Source organism: Alligator mississippiensis, chromosome 5, assembly GCF_030867095.1.
Source record: "Alligator mississippiensis isolate rAllMis1 chromosome 5, rAllMis1, whole genome shotgun sequence".
Classification (NCBI taxonomy): domain Eukaryota; kingdom Metazoa; phylum Chordata; order Crocodylia; family Alligatoridae; genus Alligator; species Alligator mississippiensis.
The window spans coordinates 51,169,741-51,182,206 of record NC_081828.1 but is presented as its reverse complement, the minus strand read 5'-3'; the positions used below and the strand labels follow the sequence as shown (position 1 = coordinate 51,182,206).

The following is a 12,466-nucleotide window of genomic DNA, read 5'->3' as shown; positions in this document are numbered from 1 at the left end:
ATGTTGATTGTCTTCTGTGAACTACTTGTTAGAAGTGTGCCTTTCAAACACATGCTTTATCTTTGACTTGTGTGACATGGACCGCGTTTTAACAGTTAATTTACTCAGAGCTGACTGACTGTATATAGTTTAGTAGTATTTTAGTTATTCACACACCATTTATTTGAACAGTTCAGTTACAAAAATGCAGAGGTTACCAGCTTCTTTGGTATACGGTACAAGTGTACACCATGGAGAGAACGTTTTATCAATCATTAATCAGCAAATTGAAAGAAAGGGAAATATGCTTCTAAACTTGCCCTCTGACAAACTCTGACATACTGCGCACCACTAATATAAAACAATACAACCTTAAGTGCTACCAGCAAATTTTTGTCATATAAAATAATTATAGTAAATCTGTTAATGTGTACCACTGACATGTTGTCTGAGTACCGCTGGTGGCACAGATTGGGAACCGCTGCCCTAGAGTACAGAAGGCATGTCAGAGTCATTTGGCTCCATAGTGCCAAATGAGTATCACAGGACTCCTGTGGCCTGGATCTAGAAAGCAGAGTTATTCTGTCAACTGAATTTGGAACACAGAGCCACAGGGCTGACTGAAGGGCCAGAAATTTGGCAATGAGCCAAGCAGTGGCAACATTAATTGCTGCAGCCCTGAGCATGTTTCCAACTCTGCAGACCAGATGACATGACTGTGCGCTAGATATGGCTCATGAGCTATATCTTTGACACCCCTAGAGTACAGCATTGTCATGTTTATATGTTTTAATATGTATGTTTCATTAGCTCAGTGGCTCTCAACCTTTTGTGAGTCGAGGCACTCCTCATTAAACTCAAGGCATTCCTCAATGCCAGCTCTTAGCATTCACTTGTTTTTCGACTGTAGAGAAATAATACTGTAGAGCAATTGTTTTCTTGCAAAGAACTCACTGTAACAGGCCAGAATGACAGACTTGAACACTGGATTCTTCTTTGAAATCTCTGGGTTTATCTTGAGTCATGTTTGTATACCTAACAGTGTACCACCGCCTGGTACCCCACAGTACCCTTGAAAACATTTCAAGACACCCCAGGATGAGAATTGCTGCATTAGCTGAACAATTGGTTACTTTATTTAGTTCAGATATCTGGCACCCCACCATACTTCATAAGAACCCAATAAACTACAGACACTACTGTTTTTGGACTACAAACATTTTCTGTACCCAGATTTGTCATTGCAGTGTCAAAAGTTTTATGGATTTCTTCAGAAATATTGTGACCCAAATAATGTGTTTATACTCCTTTTTGGTACCAGCATCATGCTATGCCCTTCAGACTATTTGATAATGTTTGGTAAAATTATAGGCTTGCTTCAGGGGCAGTTAGCATAAATCTCAGAGGTACTGACCATTCATAACCAAGCTAAACATTTGCCAGTGCGGAGTTGATTCCCTACCTGCTTCAAGCCAAGTTTTGCAAGTTTAGTTCTTCTGTTACCTATTGTCTTCTGAATTTGTCTCAAACCTTCTGGTTTAGCACCCACCATGCCAAAGCTATTCTGGAAAAGTAAGAATGTGTTTCTCAGTATGTGCATTTTGTGGTAGGACTGCTAGTAGTATTAAAATACAAGTCGTATGGTGCTATCATGGCAGAACCATGCAGGCCTGTTCATTTGTGTGCAGAGACATTTCTTGTCAAGCATTATTGCCCATATACAAACTTCACTACCTTTCTGCCTCCACCAAAGAGAAATCAGGAGCTTTAAATATGCCACAAAAAATAACTTGTAGTGACAGGAAACTCTCATCTTAATACATGCCAGAAAAACCTCCCCTGCTGTGCAACCATTTTAAGAAACTTTGTTTTAAGGCTAAAATCTTGAGGGTATTACAAATCATACAGGAAAAAGTTATCTTCCATCTCCAGAAATCTGAACCACAGGAAACCTTGGAATTGGTTGACATACGTGGTGATGCAATTGAGTTGGAATAAATATTAGCTGAGTATCCAAATAGGAGTACAGGCTGTCCTCGGACTTGTGACACAATTGGTTCCTGAAAACTGTCTTAAGTTGAAACGTAACTCGGAACCAATTTTCTCATAAGAAACAATATTATAAACGGGGGATTGGTTCCTGAACCAAGGCCTGATACCCTATTTTCACCAAAAATACTCCAGAATTTTGTACTCAGTAAATTATAGATGAGTAATATAGCTACATTAATGTATGTGTATTGTAAATAGCAATCATATCGATTTGGAAGGGCTTCTTTGAGGTGGCTTTGCTGGACTTTGTGAAGGGATGTTGGTTGGACTTTTTGAAGGGTTCTTAGCTGGAGTCTTCTCAGAAGTTTTGGCTGCAGGTTTTTCTGGAGTCTTGTTTGCTTTCTTAAACTGTCCGATGAAGTTTAGACAGATGTTCTCCAGGGAGATGGGTGACACAGCGAACTTGTTTGCCGGCATGATGTCACATTGGATCAAGCATTGTAAAGTTGAAACTAATGTCAGAAAGTTGAAACAGGGTGTCAATTTATAAACTTTGTAAGTGTGAAATGTTGTAACTCGAAACGTTGTAAGTCATGGGCTGCCTGTAACTAGGCAATAGTATCTTATCTGATCTTGTCCTTAACATTTTGCCTTTAAAGCTAGGTTAACATCTTGTCTAGTAACTGAAATCTAGTTAAATTATGTGGCACCATATAGGTTATAATGAAGAATCCCTGCCCTTAGCTGCACTATCTGGTTTAGTTGTACAGGTGAAGACTTACCTACAAAGACTTACCTGATTTCATCTTGATGGTTTCTCTCTTTCTTTCTCTCCCATCTGCAGGTGAGAAGCTAAGAGTCTTGGGTTATAACCAGAATGGTGAATGGAGCGAGGTACGTTCTAAGAATGGGCAGGGATGGGTGCCAAGCAACTACATCACACCAGTGAACAGCCTGGAAAAGCATTCTTGGTATCATGGACCAGTGTCACGTAGTGCAGCAGAGTATCTCCTGAGCAGCTTAATCAATGGCAGTTTCCTGGTTCGTGAAAGTGAGAGCAGTCCAGGGCAACTATCCATCTCACTCAGGTATGAGGGACGCGTTTACCACTACAGGATCAATACCACCACAGATGGAAAGGTAAGACCCCTCTAGCAGAAACGATGTGGAGTAAAAATGGGACTACAAAATCCCAAGTTGTACAAGTAGGGGGAGCAAGTTTATTAGTGTATTTATAAAGGGGAGCTCCTCTATATGTTCAAGTCTTAACCCACAGAAAAACACTTTGGAACAAATTGTGAGAATGCGGTGGTTCTGGCTGAATATAGAGCTAGAGATCTGGAAGTGGCAGTTTGCGACACATCTGTTTTAATTGACATTGGTAGAAATGGCATAATGGGAATGAGAGAGCCTTTGTTAAACTAATGGACAGTCTTAAAATGGAATCAGTCTCTGGCCTCTTTAGACATGACGCATCACAATAATTATGGTTTTAAATTAAGCAAAGCATGACAGGGGGTACATCAGATGATCAATTCATTTAGAGTTGTGGACTCTAGGTGCCTCTTATTGCAAATATATAAATCTTGTTTAGTAGAATGTTTTGTTTCCCAGTCAAACTGAGAACAATTTTAACTCTAAATTCCCCTTGCTTAATTGAATGTTTTTACTATCCTATCTTTCAGCACCACCAACACATCTACTTATTTATTTATTGTCATTACATGCAATTAAACAGATTCTTGGTCCTTTTTTGCCAGGTGTATGTGACAGCAGAAAGTCGCTTCAATACACTAGCAGAGCTAGTTCACCATCATTCAACGGTGGCGGATGGATTAGTGACAACCTTGCATTACCCAGCACCCAAGTGCAATAAGCCCACTGTTTATGGAGTGTCTCCCATCCATGACAAGTGGGAGATGGAAAGAACGGATATCACCATGAAGCACAAGCTTGGAGGAGGGCAGTATGGTGAAGTGTATGTTGGTGTCTGGAAGAAATACAGTCTTACGGTTGCTGTGAAAACACTAAAGGTTGGTTTTCAGACTGCTGCATGCTCAATATTTTACTAGCCATTTGTGTTTAGAGCACATTGCAATTAGTTTGTGACTTAATTTCGGAATGCTTGATACACCATAATGCCAAACACTGGAAACTGAATGGAAAACCCCAGTCCTTGGACTGATTATGCAAAACCATAATGGTTTAAAAGGAGGCAGTTGGCCTCAAGATAACAAAATCCATTTGTTCATATAGCCTACTGGAAAAAGTGTTCCACAGGAACAAACTTTGAGCTCTTTGTGGTTTAAGCTGTTAGGATTCTTGGCCAAGAACGTGTCCTTTCTGGGAAGTGAGTATCTAACCCAGTGCTTTAGAAATTGCCACCTAAAAGAACAGAGGACTGGGGACTCCTTGGACATCAAATGATCCTTCGCCCTGCCCCTTCCTCCAGAAAGCCCTTCATTTAACTTCTAGTATTATAGTTATTTCTCTGGTGGTTTTCCTCAGAATTCTCTGTATAATCAGTCAATATTACATCTTAATTGACGAGAGGAGTTATTAATCCATTGACCTCTAGTATTCTTTCCCTCCAGAAGCACGACCTCCTTTCCTTGTAGAGTTGTTAAGCTAAGGAATCTGAGATCACAGACTAAGTATGGCAACCCCATGTGCTATTGCAGACCAGCTGCTAGTCTGGTACTGTTGTTTAATTATGCTTTAAGCATGCAGTCAGGTGTTTTAGAGAGAAGAGGGTTTTTTGTTTTTATTTTTTTTGTTCTGCCCTAAGCCTAGGTAGAAGCACCTTTCCTTGTTGTGTCATCTTGGTACAGAGTGGGGAAAAATGGATATGAACGGGTGAAAGAATAATGTTTTTTTTTCTCTGTTGAAGCTTTACAATACTAAATGAGCCTTAGTCATTAAGAGTGGGTTGTCTTTGTTCTGTCCCATCTTTTTAGGAAGATACCATGGAAGTGGAAGAGTTCCTGAAAGAAGCTGCTGTGATGAAGGAAATCAAGCATCCAAATCTGGTGCAGTTATTAGGTGGATTAAGTTTGGTCTCTTTTTATGCTTACTCATTCTACTTGAAACAAAGGGCACTGACAGACATGGAAAAAAACAAAACGCACTTTACCGGAAGAAGCAGTGTGTTAGTTCGACCTGACTCCACAGTGTCTGTATAGATCAGGCACTTCAGTGGGACTTTTTGGTACTTTTATCTTTGGCTAATTAAAGCAGCTTTAGATAAGTGTCAGAAAAGTTCAACTAAAGTGACTGCTACACAGATTTTGGGCGAGCCAGGTCCAGCTAAAGCGATACCTCTTCTGGGCATGCACTAGACTTGGCAGGGGGCACACAGAGTTTAAAGCTTTTTTTTTTTTTTAATCTGTAAGCAGCCAAAATCTTTAAAAAGCAGCTTTTATGACTGACCTGTTTCAGATCAGCTGTACATTAATTTAGTTTAAACAGTATATTCACTCAAAGGCATGTGCTCTGGATTTGAGCTAGTAATAGTACACTCCAAGACACCCTTACGGCAGTAGCATTCAAACTTTGTCCTATGGAAAGCCACCTTGATAGTATGCCTAGAACCAAGGTTTACAGCGGGCTTTCATCAAATTCCTGGTAGCCACTCTCTTCAGAGTGAGCAGCGCTTTATAGTGCATTGGCGGCTGCTCACAGGCCAGCAGGTAATATGGTTTGGTTGCTCAGACCAAGTTCAAGTGTTGCATGTTGGGACTTACCACTCTGTGGACAGTGGTTGTGGACTACATTCTTGGAGCTCTGAAGTATATATGACCTAAGGGCCATATTTCGGCCTTCCTAGATTTAAGGAATCCCAGATTTGTTGGGTATACACCTGGAGCACATGACTGAAGTCCAAGTTCTTTAGATATGCAAGATCTTTGGCAGTGTGTTGACTTTCCTTCCCTGCAGTCTTCTATCCCATGAATATGGTTTGACTTTTGAGACGTGGCCATGTATTATATACAACTCGGCATTCTCAGTGTTCAGTAAAATTATGGTCTTTACTGAAGTCCATGTTATAATAGGTAAACTGATAGTAGGTAGTTCATTCATACAAAAGTCATTCACAGGCTTGCCTACTTGTTCCTATGGACAGAAAGATCTTTATTGAAATGTCCACACTGAGTAGTATCTACAGCTAAGAAAACAATAAAAGTAACCAAATCTCTACTCCTATGGGAAAAGACCAGTAAGCATATTGCAAAACATCTCACTGTAGTGGTGGGGAATAGGCCTGTGCGAAGCAGCAGGTATTCAATTTGGCCAATTTGAAGGGACAGTGATTCGATTTGGTGATTCAAATCACTGTCCTGATTTTATTTGGATTCAGAGATTTGACTGCCGATTTGGGCCAAATCTCCTCTGAATCAAAACTGAATCAAATAGGCAGCGGCAGTGTCAGTGATGGTGGCGAGAGGGATCCTACTCCCCCAGCCCCTCCATGGCTGCCCTGCCCAGCCCCAGAGTCCTGGCGCTTAAAAAAAAGTCCCACACTTACCAGCTGCAGCAGCGGTGATTGGGGGTTTGTGACAGAGCCCCCCCTGTGCAGCGCAGGACAGTGGGGATTGGCCCCCCTCACCTGGCACTTGCACAGCAGCTGTTGCATTGCAAGGCAGCTGCACACTGTCCCAGAGCTGGGGTGGCTCCACCAGTCGCCCGAAGCCCAGCAGCACTCAGCCCAAGTGGTCCCAGCTCCCAAACAGTGTGTGGAACCCAGCGGTTGTCCTGCTGAGCCACACTGCACCCCCCTCACAAGGCAACAGCTGCTGCGCGAGTGTCAGGCAGGAGGGGCCGATCCCTGCTGCCCCACACTGCACAGGGGAGTCTCTGCCACAAGCCCCCAGAGGCCCCAATCGCCACTACTGCATCTGGTGAGTGCGGGGCTTTTTTTTTCTTTTTCTTTTTCTTTTTTTTTTTTTTCAGTGCCAGGGCTGAGTGGGGCAGCCATGGGAGGGGCTGGGGGAATGGGCAGGTCAGGGTGGGGGGGAGGGCCTTAGAGAGGGGGCTGGGTGGGGGTCCTCCCCCATGGTCCCCTCCCCCCTCCTCCAGCCCCCCTGTCCCCTACTTACCGGCATGGAGCCTGGGTTGAGCTCCCTGCGGCAGCAAGTGTGGACTGCCCAAATCTCTGAATCAATTTGGAGGCTTTTGAATCAATTCAGACCTTTTAATGAGTATCACGATTCAATTTGGATTTGGAGATTTGGCCCCCAAATCGGACCGAATCTCCTCTGAATCTTATCGGCTACCAAAGCTTTGTACTGCTCTAGTAGGGAATGAAGTCATGGTCATGTTCAATCAACATGCGGATAGAAGAAATCTGCAGGCTTTGCAGCTTGGCAATGCCCAGCTGATCTCGCTGGTATGTGCATAGTAAGATGACTATTGTTGCATAGTCTGCATAGCTATTAATTTTCCAGTTTCAAATGTTCTTCCTAAACATTAGATTCCAAATCTTCATCAGTGTATATTCCCATCTGCTGTTGCACCTGGACTCTTGCTGTTTTTTTAAAAATAAAGCTAAGAGTAGGATGAAAGGAAAAAGTATTGGGAATGTGAAGAACTCCAATAATTTCAACTGCTGTGTGCTCCATTATGAAATGATGCATCTCTACCCAACCCTGCCCTGGAAAAGAAATAATTATAACTTCTTAATTCATCCTGCTGATTGGAGTATGCTGCTGTTATAGAAAATCAAAAATAAATGGAAATACGATCCTACAAAGATATTTGATAAACTAGGACTGAGGTGAGTGTAAATGTTAGTTCTCTGTTCCCCGCTGCCAGGTGTATGTACACTGGAGCCACCCTTTTACATTGTAACAGAATACATGCCATATGGGAACCTGCTGGACTATCTACGGGAATGCAACCGGGAGGAGGTGAGCGCTGTTGTGCTGCTCTACATGGCCACCCAGATCTCGTCTGCCATGGAATATTTGGAAAAGAAGAACTTTATCCACAGGTGGGTAAAATAACATTACACTGTTTCAGTGAAAGGGGAGGGGTAGGTTGCCTCTTAAAATACGGTATCTTTGTGGAGAATTTCTCATAAACTTAGAAATGTGATTTGAAGTGGGGATCCTCTACAGGCTGTTTTAGTTTGGATGTTATCCTAGAGCAGCCCATCCAATTTCTGAAAGACCAGCCAGAAGCCCCCTGCCACAAGCTGCATGAGCTGCACGCCCCTCAGGCTTCATGTTGCATGGACTGCATTGGGCGTGTACCCTTCCCTGCTTCACCCCTTCTCCTGCACTGCATCAACATTCCTGTTCTGTACTGTGTGATGGGACTTCCCCCACTTGTACTGCAGTGAGGCCTTGGGTCCCCCTGAGCTTCTTGGCCATGAGGTCCCTGAGCCCCATGCTACCCTCTACCCCACACACGCACCCAGGGATGGGAACAGGCAGCAGAGCCTGGAGGAGGGAGCGGGAGCCCAGAGAGCAGAGCAGCAGTAGCCACCAGGACAATGGTGGGGAGCAATGCCCAGACCAGGAATCTGTGGGCTAAAATGTAACCCCTTGGCATGGGCAGAGGGACACATGCAGCCTGCAGCCCACCAGTTGGACAGTCTGATTCTAGAGGGTATTGTGAATTTTTAGGGCAGGGTTGAGCTATCTGTAATACTTGCTGGCATCTATGGCCTTTTTTCACCTGTCTTCTCTGACTTCAAGTACTCTTCTTAACAGCTCTTTTTTAGAACAGACCCAAAACAACATTTTACTCATGATAGTCTGGAAACATAAAAATTAAGCTGCTGTTTATAACTTTTATAGCTTCATAGTTTGTAGGGTCAGAGGGGACCTGAGCAGATCATCAAGTCCGACCCCCTGCCATGGCAGGAAAGAGTACTGGGGTCAAACAACCCCAGCAAGGTGTTCATCTAGCCTCCTTTTAAAGACCCCCAGGGTAGGAGCCAGCACCACTTCTCTTGGAAGTTGGTTCCAGATCCTAGCTGCCCTGACAGTGAAGTGTAGCACCTCCTGATATCTAGTCTAAATCTACCCTCTGCCAGCTTGTGACCGTTATTTCTTGTCACTCCTGGTAGTGCTCGGGGGAACAGGGACTCCCCCAATGCCTGCTGCTCCCCTCTGACTAGTTTGTAAACGGCCACTAGATCCCCCCTCAGCCTTCTCTTGTGGAGGCTGAACAGGTTCAGGTCCCTTAGCCTCTCCTTGTAGGGCCTGCCTTGCTGCCCCCGATCGTGCAAGTGGCCCTCCTCCATCCCTCCTGAAGTGCGGCGCCCAGAACTGGACGCAGTACTCCAACTGCGGCCTGACCAGTGTCGCATAGAGGGGGAGGATCACCTCCTTGGAAGCCCATGTTCATTTTGGCATCAATAATGACTCCAAGATCCTTTTCTGCCTCTGCACTGACAAGAAGGGAGTTCCCCAGCCTGTAGCTATGCTGCTGGTTCTTCCCCTCCAGGTGTACTACCTTGCACTTGTCAGTGTTGAAACCCATCCTGTTCTCATCCGCCCACCTCTGTAACTGTCTAGGTCCGATTGCAGCCTATTCCTCCCTTCTGGCGTGCCCACTTCCCCCCACATCTTAGTGTTGTCTGCAAATTTGAACAGGGTGCTTTTTACCCCCTCCTCCAAGTCGCTAATGAAGATGTTGAATAGTGCAGGCCTGAGGACCGAGCCCTGCGGAACCCCACTGCCCCCATCCCTCCAGGTTGAAAATGACCCGTCCACCACCACTCTCTGGGTGCGGCCCTCCAGCCAGTTAGTGACCCATTTGACTGTGTAGGTGTTGACACTACAGTCCCCTAGTTTTTAATGAGAGTGGGGGTGAGCAGGGGTGGGCAAAATAGTCCAGAGGGCTGGATCCAGCCCACAGGAGCCCAATTAATTTTACTGCACCCAGCCAGGTCGCTTCACTCCCACCTTCCTACACAGGAGGGCCCCAGCCTGGTCTCAGGCTTCTGGGTGGGGCCATTACCCTGCTGCAGCTGCTGGGGACTTGCTCTGTTTCCCTGGCCTCCAGTGTCTCCTCCTTTGTTCCTGCTGCTGCAGCACTTGATCTGGGCACCAGGCAGGGAAGTTGCAGCTGGGTGGGAATAGAGCCCAGGGCCTGTGCCCAGTGGGGCTGCAGGAGTGTGAAGCTTGGATGGGCAGGGCATGGGTGTGTGGGGTTTATGGGGTAAGGGGTGTGGGGATTCCCCCACACCCCCCGCTTCCCCCTCCTCCCATGGCTCAAAGCTGCTGCTGGTGGCAGCAGCAGGTGGTGGGACCTCAGGGTGCTCATGGTGTGTGCAGGTGTAGCTGCCCAGCAGCACATGGTTCTGGCCACTTCTAGGAGCTTCATGTGGCGGCAAGGAATGGAGCCAGGCCTACCCGCCTCTATTGCGTGTGGCTCGCGTCCAGCTCCAGGGACTTGTGCACCAGCTGGGGGAAGCCCCACATGATGGAGCTGGCTGCCTTTTCTGCCTCTTGCTGCCACATGCAGTTCACGGGACTCTGCCAAAAGGGAGCCACATCCCCTGCTTTCTCGCGGAGTCCTATGATCTGCACATCATGGCAGGGAGTGGGGAAGGCAGCTGGCTCCATTGCGCAGAGCTTTACCCCAGTGGTGCACGGGTGCCAGGAACTGCACATGAGCTGCCCTGCCTCCCACTTCTTGCCACCACGTGCAGTTCCTGGAACGGGCTGGAGCTGTGCGCTGCTGAGTGGCTGCACCTTTATGGGCCGTGAGCACATTGAGGACCCACTGCCAGTGACAGGGGCTGTGTGCCGTGGTGGTGGGGGGTCCCCACATGGCCTCATCCTCCATCACACCCCACAAACCCTATACACACCCACACCCTGTCTACACCATACCCACAAGCCTCCTATTATATATATGCATGCATGCATGCATGCATGCATGCATGCATGCATACATCTCACACTCCCTCCGCCACACCCCCACCCACACACATACCCCACCATATACACACACACCCCCCGGAACTGCATCCCACATACTCCCCCACACACCACAACCCACACAATATACAAAAGTAAGACTATTTTTGGCATATTATGGAATCACCTCTACATAAACTATGCAAACACATAAATCGTGACAAAAATATTTTTTGAAATGTAATTAAAATACGTTTATAGTAGATGTTTGACTCTTAGTATATGATTTGTTTTTCTTCTGGTTCCAAGGTGGCTATTCTCCCCCTGAGCCCTTCCAGGGACAAGGGGAGGGACTTCCAGTGGCAGAAGTCAAGAGTTAGGGGGCGGGACTTCTGGTCCCAAGATGGCACCCAGGGGGTGGGGCACCTGCCAAAGGGCAGGTCTATTGTTGCAGCCCTCGACAGCTCATCAAAACTCATTAAGCTGCCCTCCAGCCAAAATAATTGCCCACCCCTAATATTGAGGGAAGGTGTAAAGAAATTGCCTGTTCTAATTGGATCAAAACCAGCAGTCAGTAGTATTTTCTGGCAGTGGCCCAGAAGGACCCAGCTTGAGTCTGAGGAAGGCCAGTGCTGGGACTCAGCGGCCACTGCCACTGTTTGTCCCCTCTGTCTGGCCCAGGCTGGCTATAGGTTGCTGACCCTCAGTCAAGACAATGTGACAAGGCTGCTATTCTTCATAGGGATTGTCGAGAGCTGAATTTATCCTATTCCCAATGAACCCAGAACCATTGTCACTGTAACACTCTTACTGATGGTTTTAATGGAAGCTAAAGGAAGAGCCCTAGATTCTGAACTGCCCCATCAATCTCAGTTGTGGTTTCTCTATGTCATTGGTTGACAGTGGGAGATTATTTTGTCTCTACCTATTCTGTGAGAAAAGAGCTTCTTCCAGGTTTATTTTCAGACCTCTCAGTTGCTGAATTTCTCTTCAAAATAGTCTTTTTGAAGCTGAGGACTCCTGGATTTAGGTGAAAGATGTGCTCGAACAGATCCTGGTGGAAGGGTATAATTAGTGCATGCAACTGACTTAGTGATTACTGATGCTGAAAGGACATCAAATCTTGGATCCTTCTCAGGGTAAGAAGTGAACATACATTAGGTAGGCAAGTAATTCTCAACCAGGGTGCTGCAGCACCCTCAGGTGCTATGAGATCCTTAGGTGTGCTACAAGGTGTCGCTCAGTATTAACATTGGTAGGTGAACAAACACCTATACTTGATTCACAAGATAAACTCAAGTTTCAAATGGGATTCATAGTTTCATAGTTATTAGGGTCAGAAGGAACCTATTAGATCATCAAGTCTGACCTCCTGCCCTGGGCAGGAAAGAGCGCCAGGTGTCTATCCAGTCTCCTTTTGAATATTTCCAAGGAAGGGGACAACACCTCCTCTCTTGGAAGCCTATTCCATATTTTGGCGAACCTCACTATAAAGAACTTTTTCCTGATGTCCAGCCTGAATTTGCTCTCTTTTAACTTGTGTCCGTTGTTTCTAGTTAGCCCGACTGTCACTCTGGTAAAGGTTGTATCCCTCATTTCCTGCTGATGCCGCCCCCCCCCCC

At 45.8% G+C, this 12,466-nt stretch overlaps 1 protein-coding gene across 8 annotated transcripts in view; it reads left to right on the top strand.

The window, feature by feature from the left end:
• ABL2 (ABL proto-oncogene 2, non-receptor tyrosine kinase) overlaps positions 1 to 12,466 on the top strand; it is a 75,065-nt gene that overhangs the window by 45,415 nt on the left and 17,184 nt on the right. For all 8 annotated transcript variants that reach the window (XM_059728353.1, XM_059728351.1, XM_059728348.1 and 5 more), the window contains exons 3-6: positions 2,816 to 3,111; positions 3,732 to 4,004; positions 4,929 to 5,013; positions 7,783 to 7,960. In XM_059728353.1, coding sequence (XP_059584336.1) covers positions 2,816 to 3,111; positions 3,732 to 4,004; positions 4,929 to 5,013; positions 7,783 to 7,960 — 832 coding nt within the window. The remainder of the gene's footprint in view (positions 1 to 2,815; positions 3,112 to 3,731; positions 4,005 to 4,928; positions 5,014 to 7,782; positions 7,961 to 12,466) is intronic.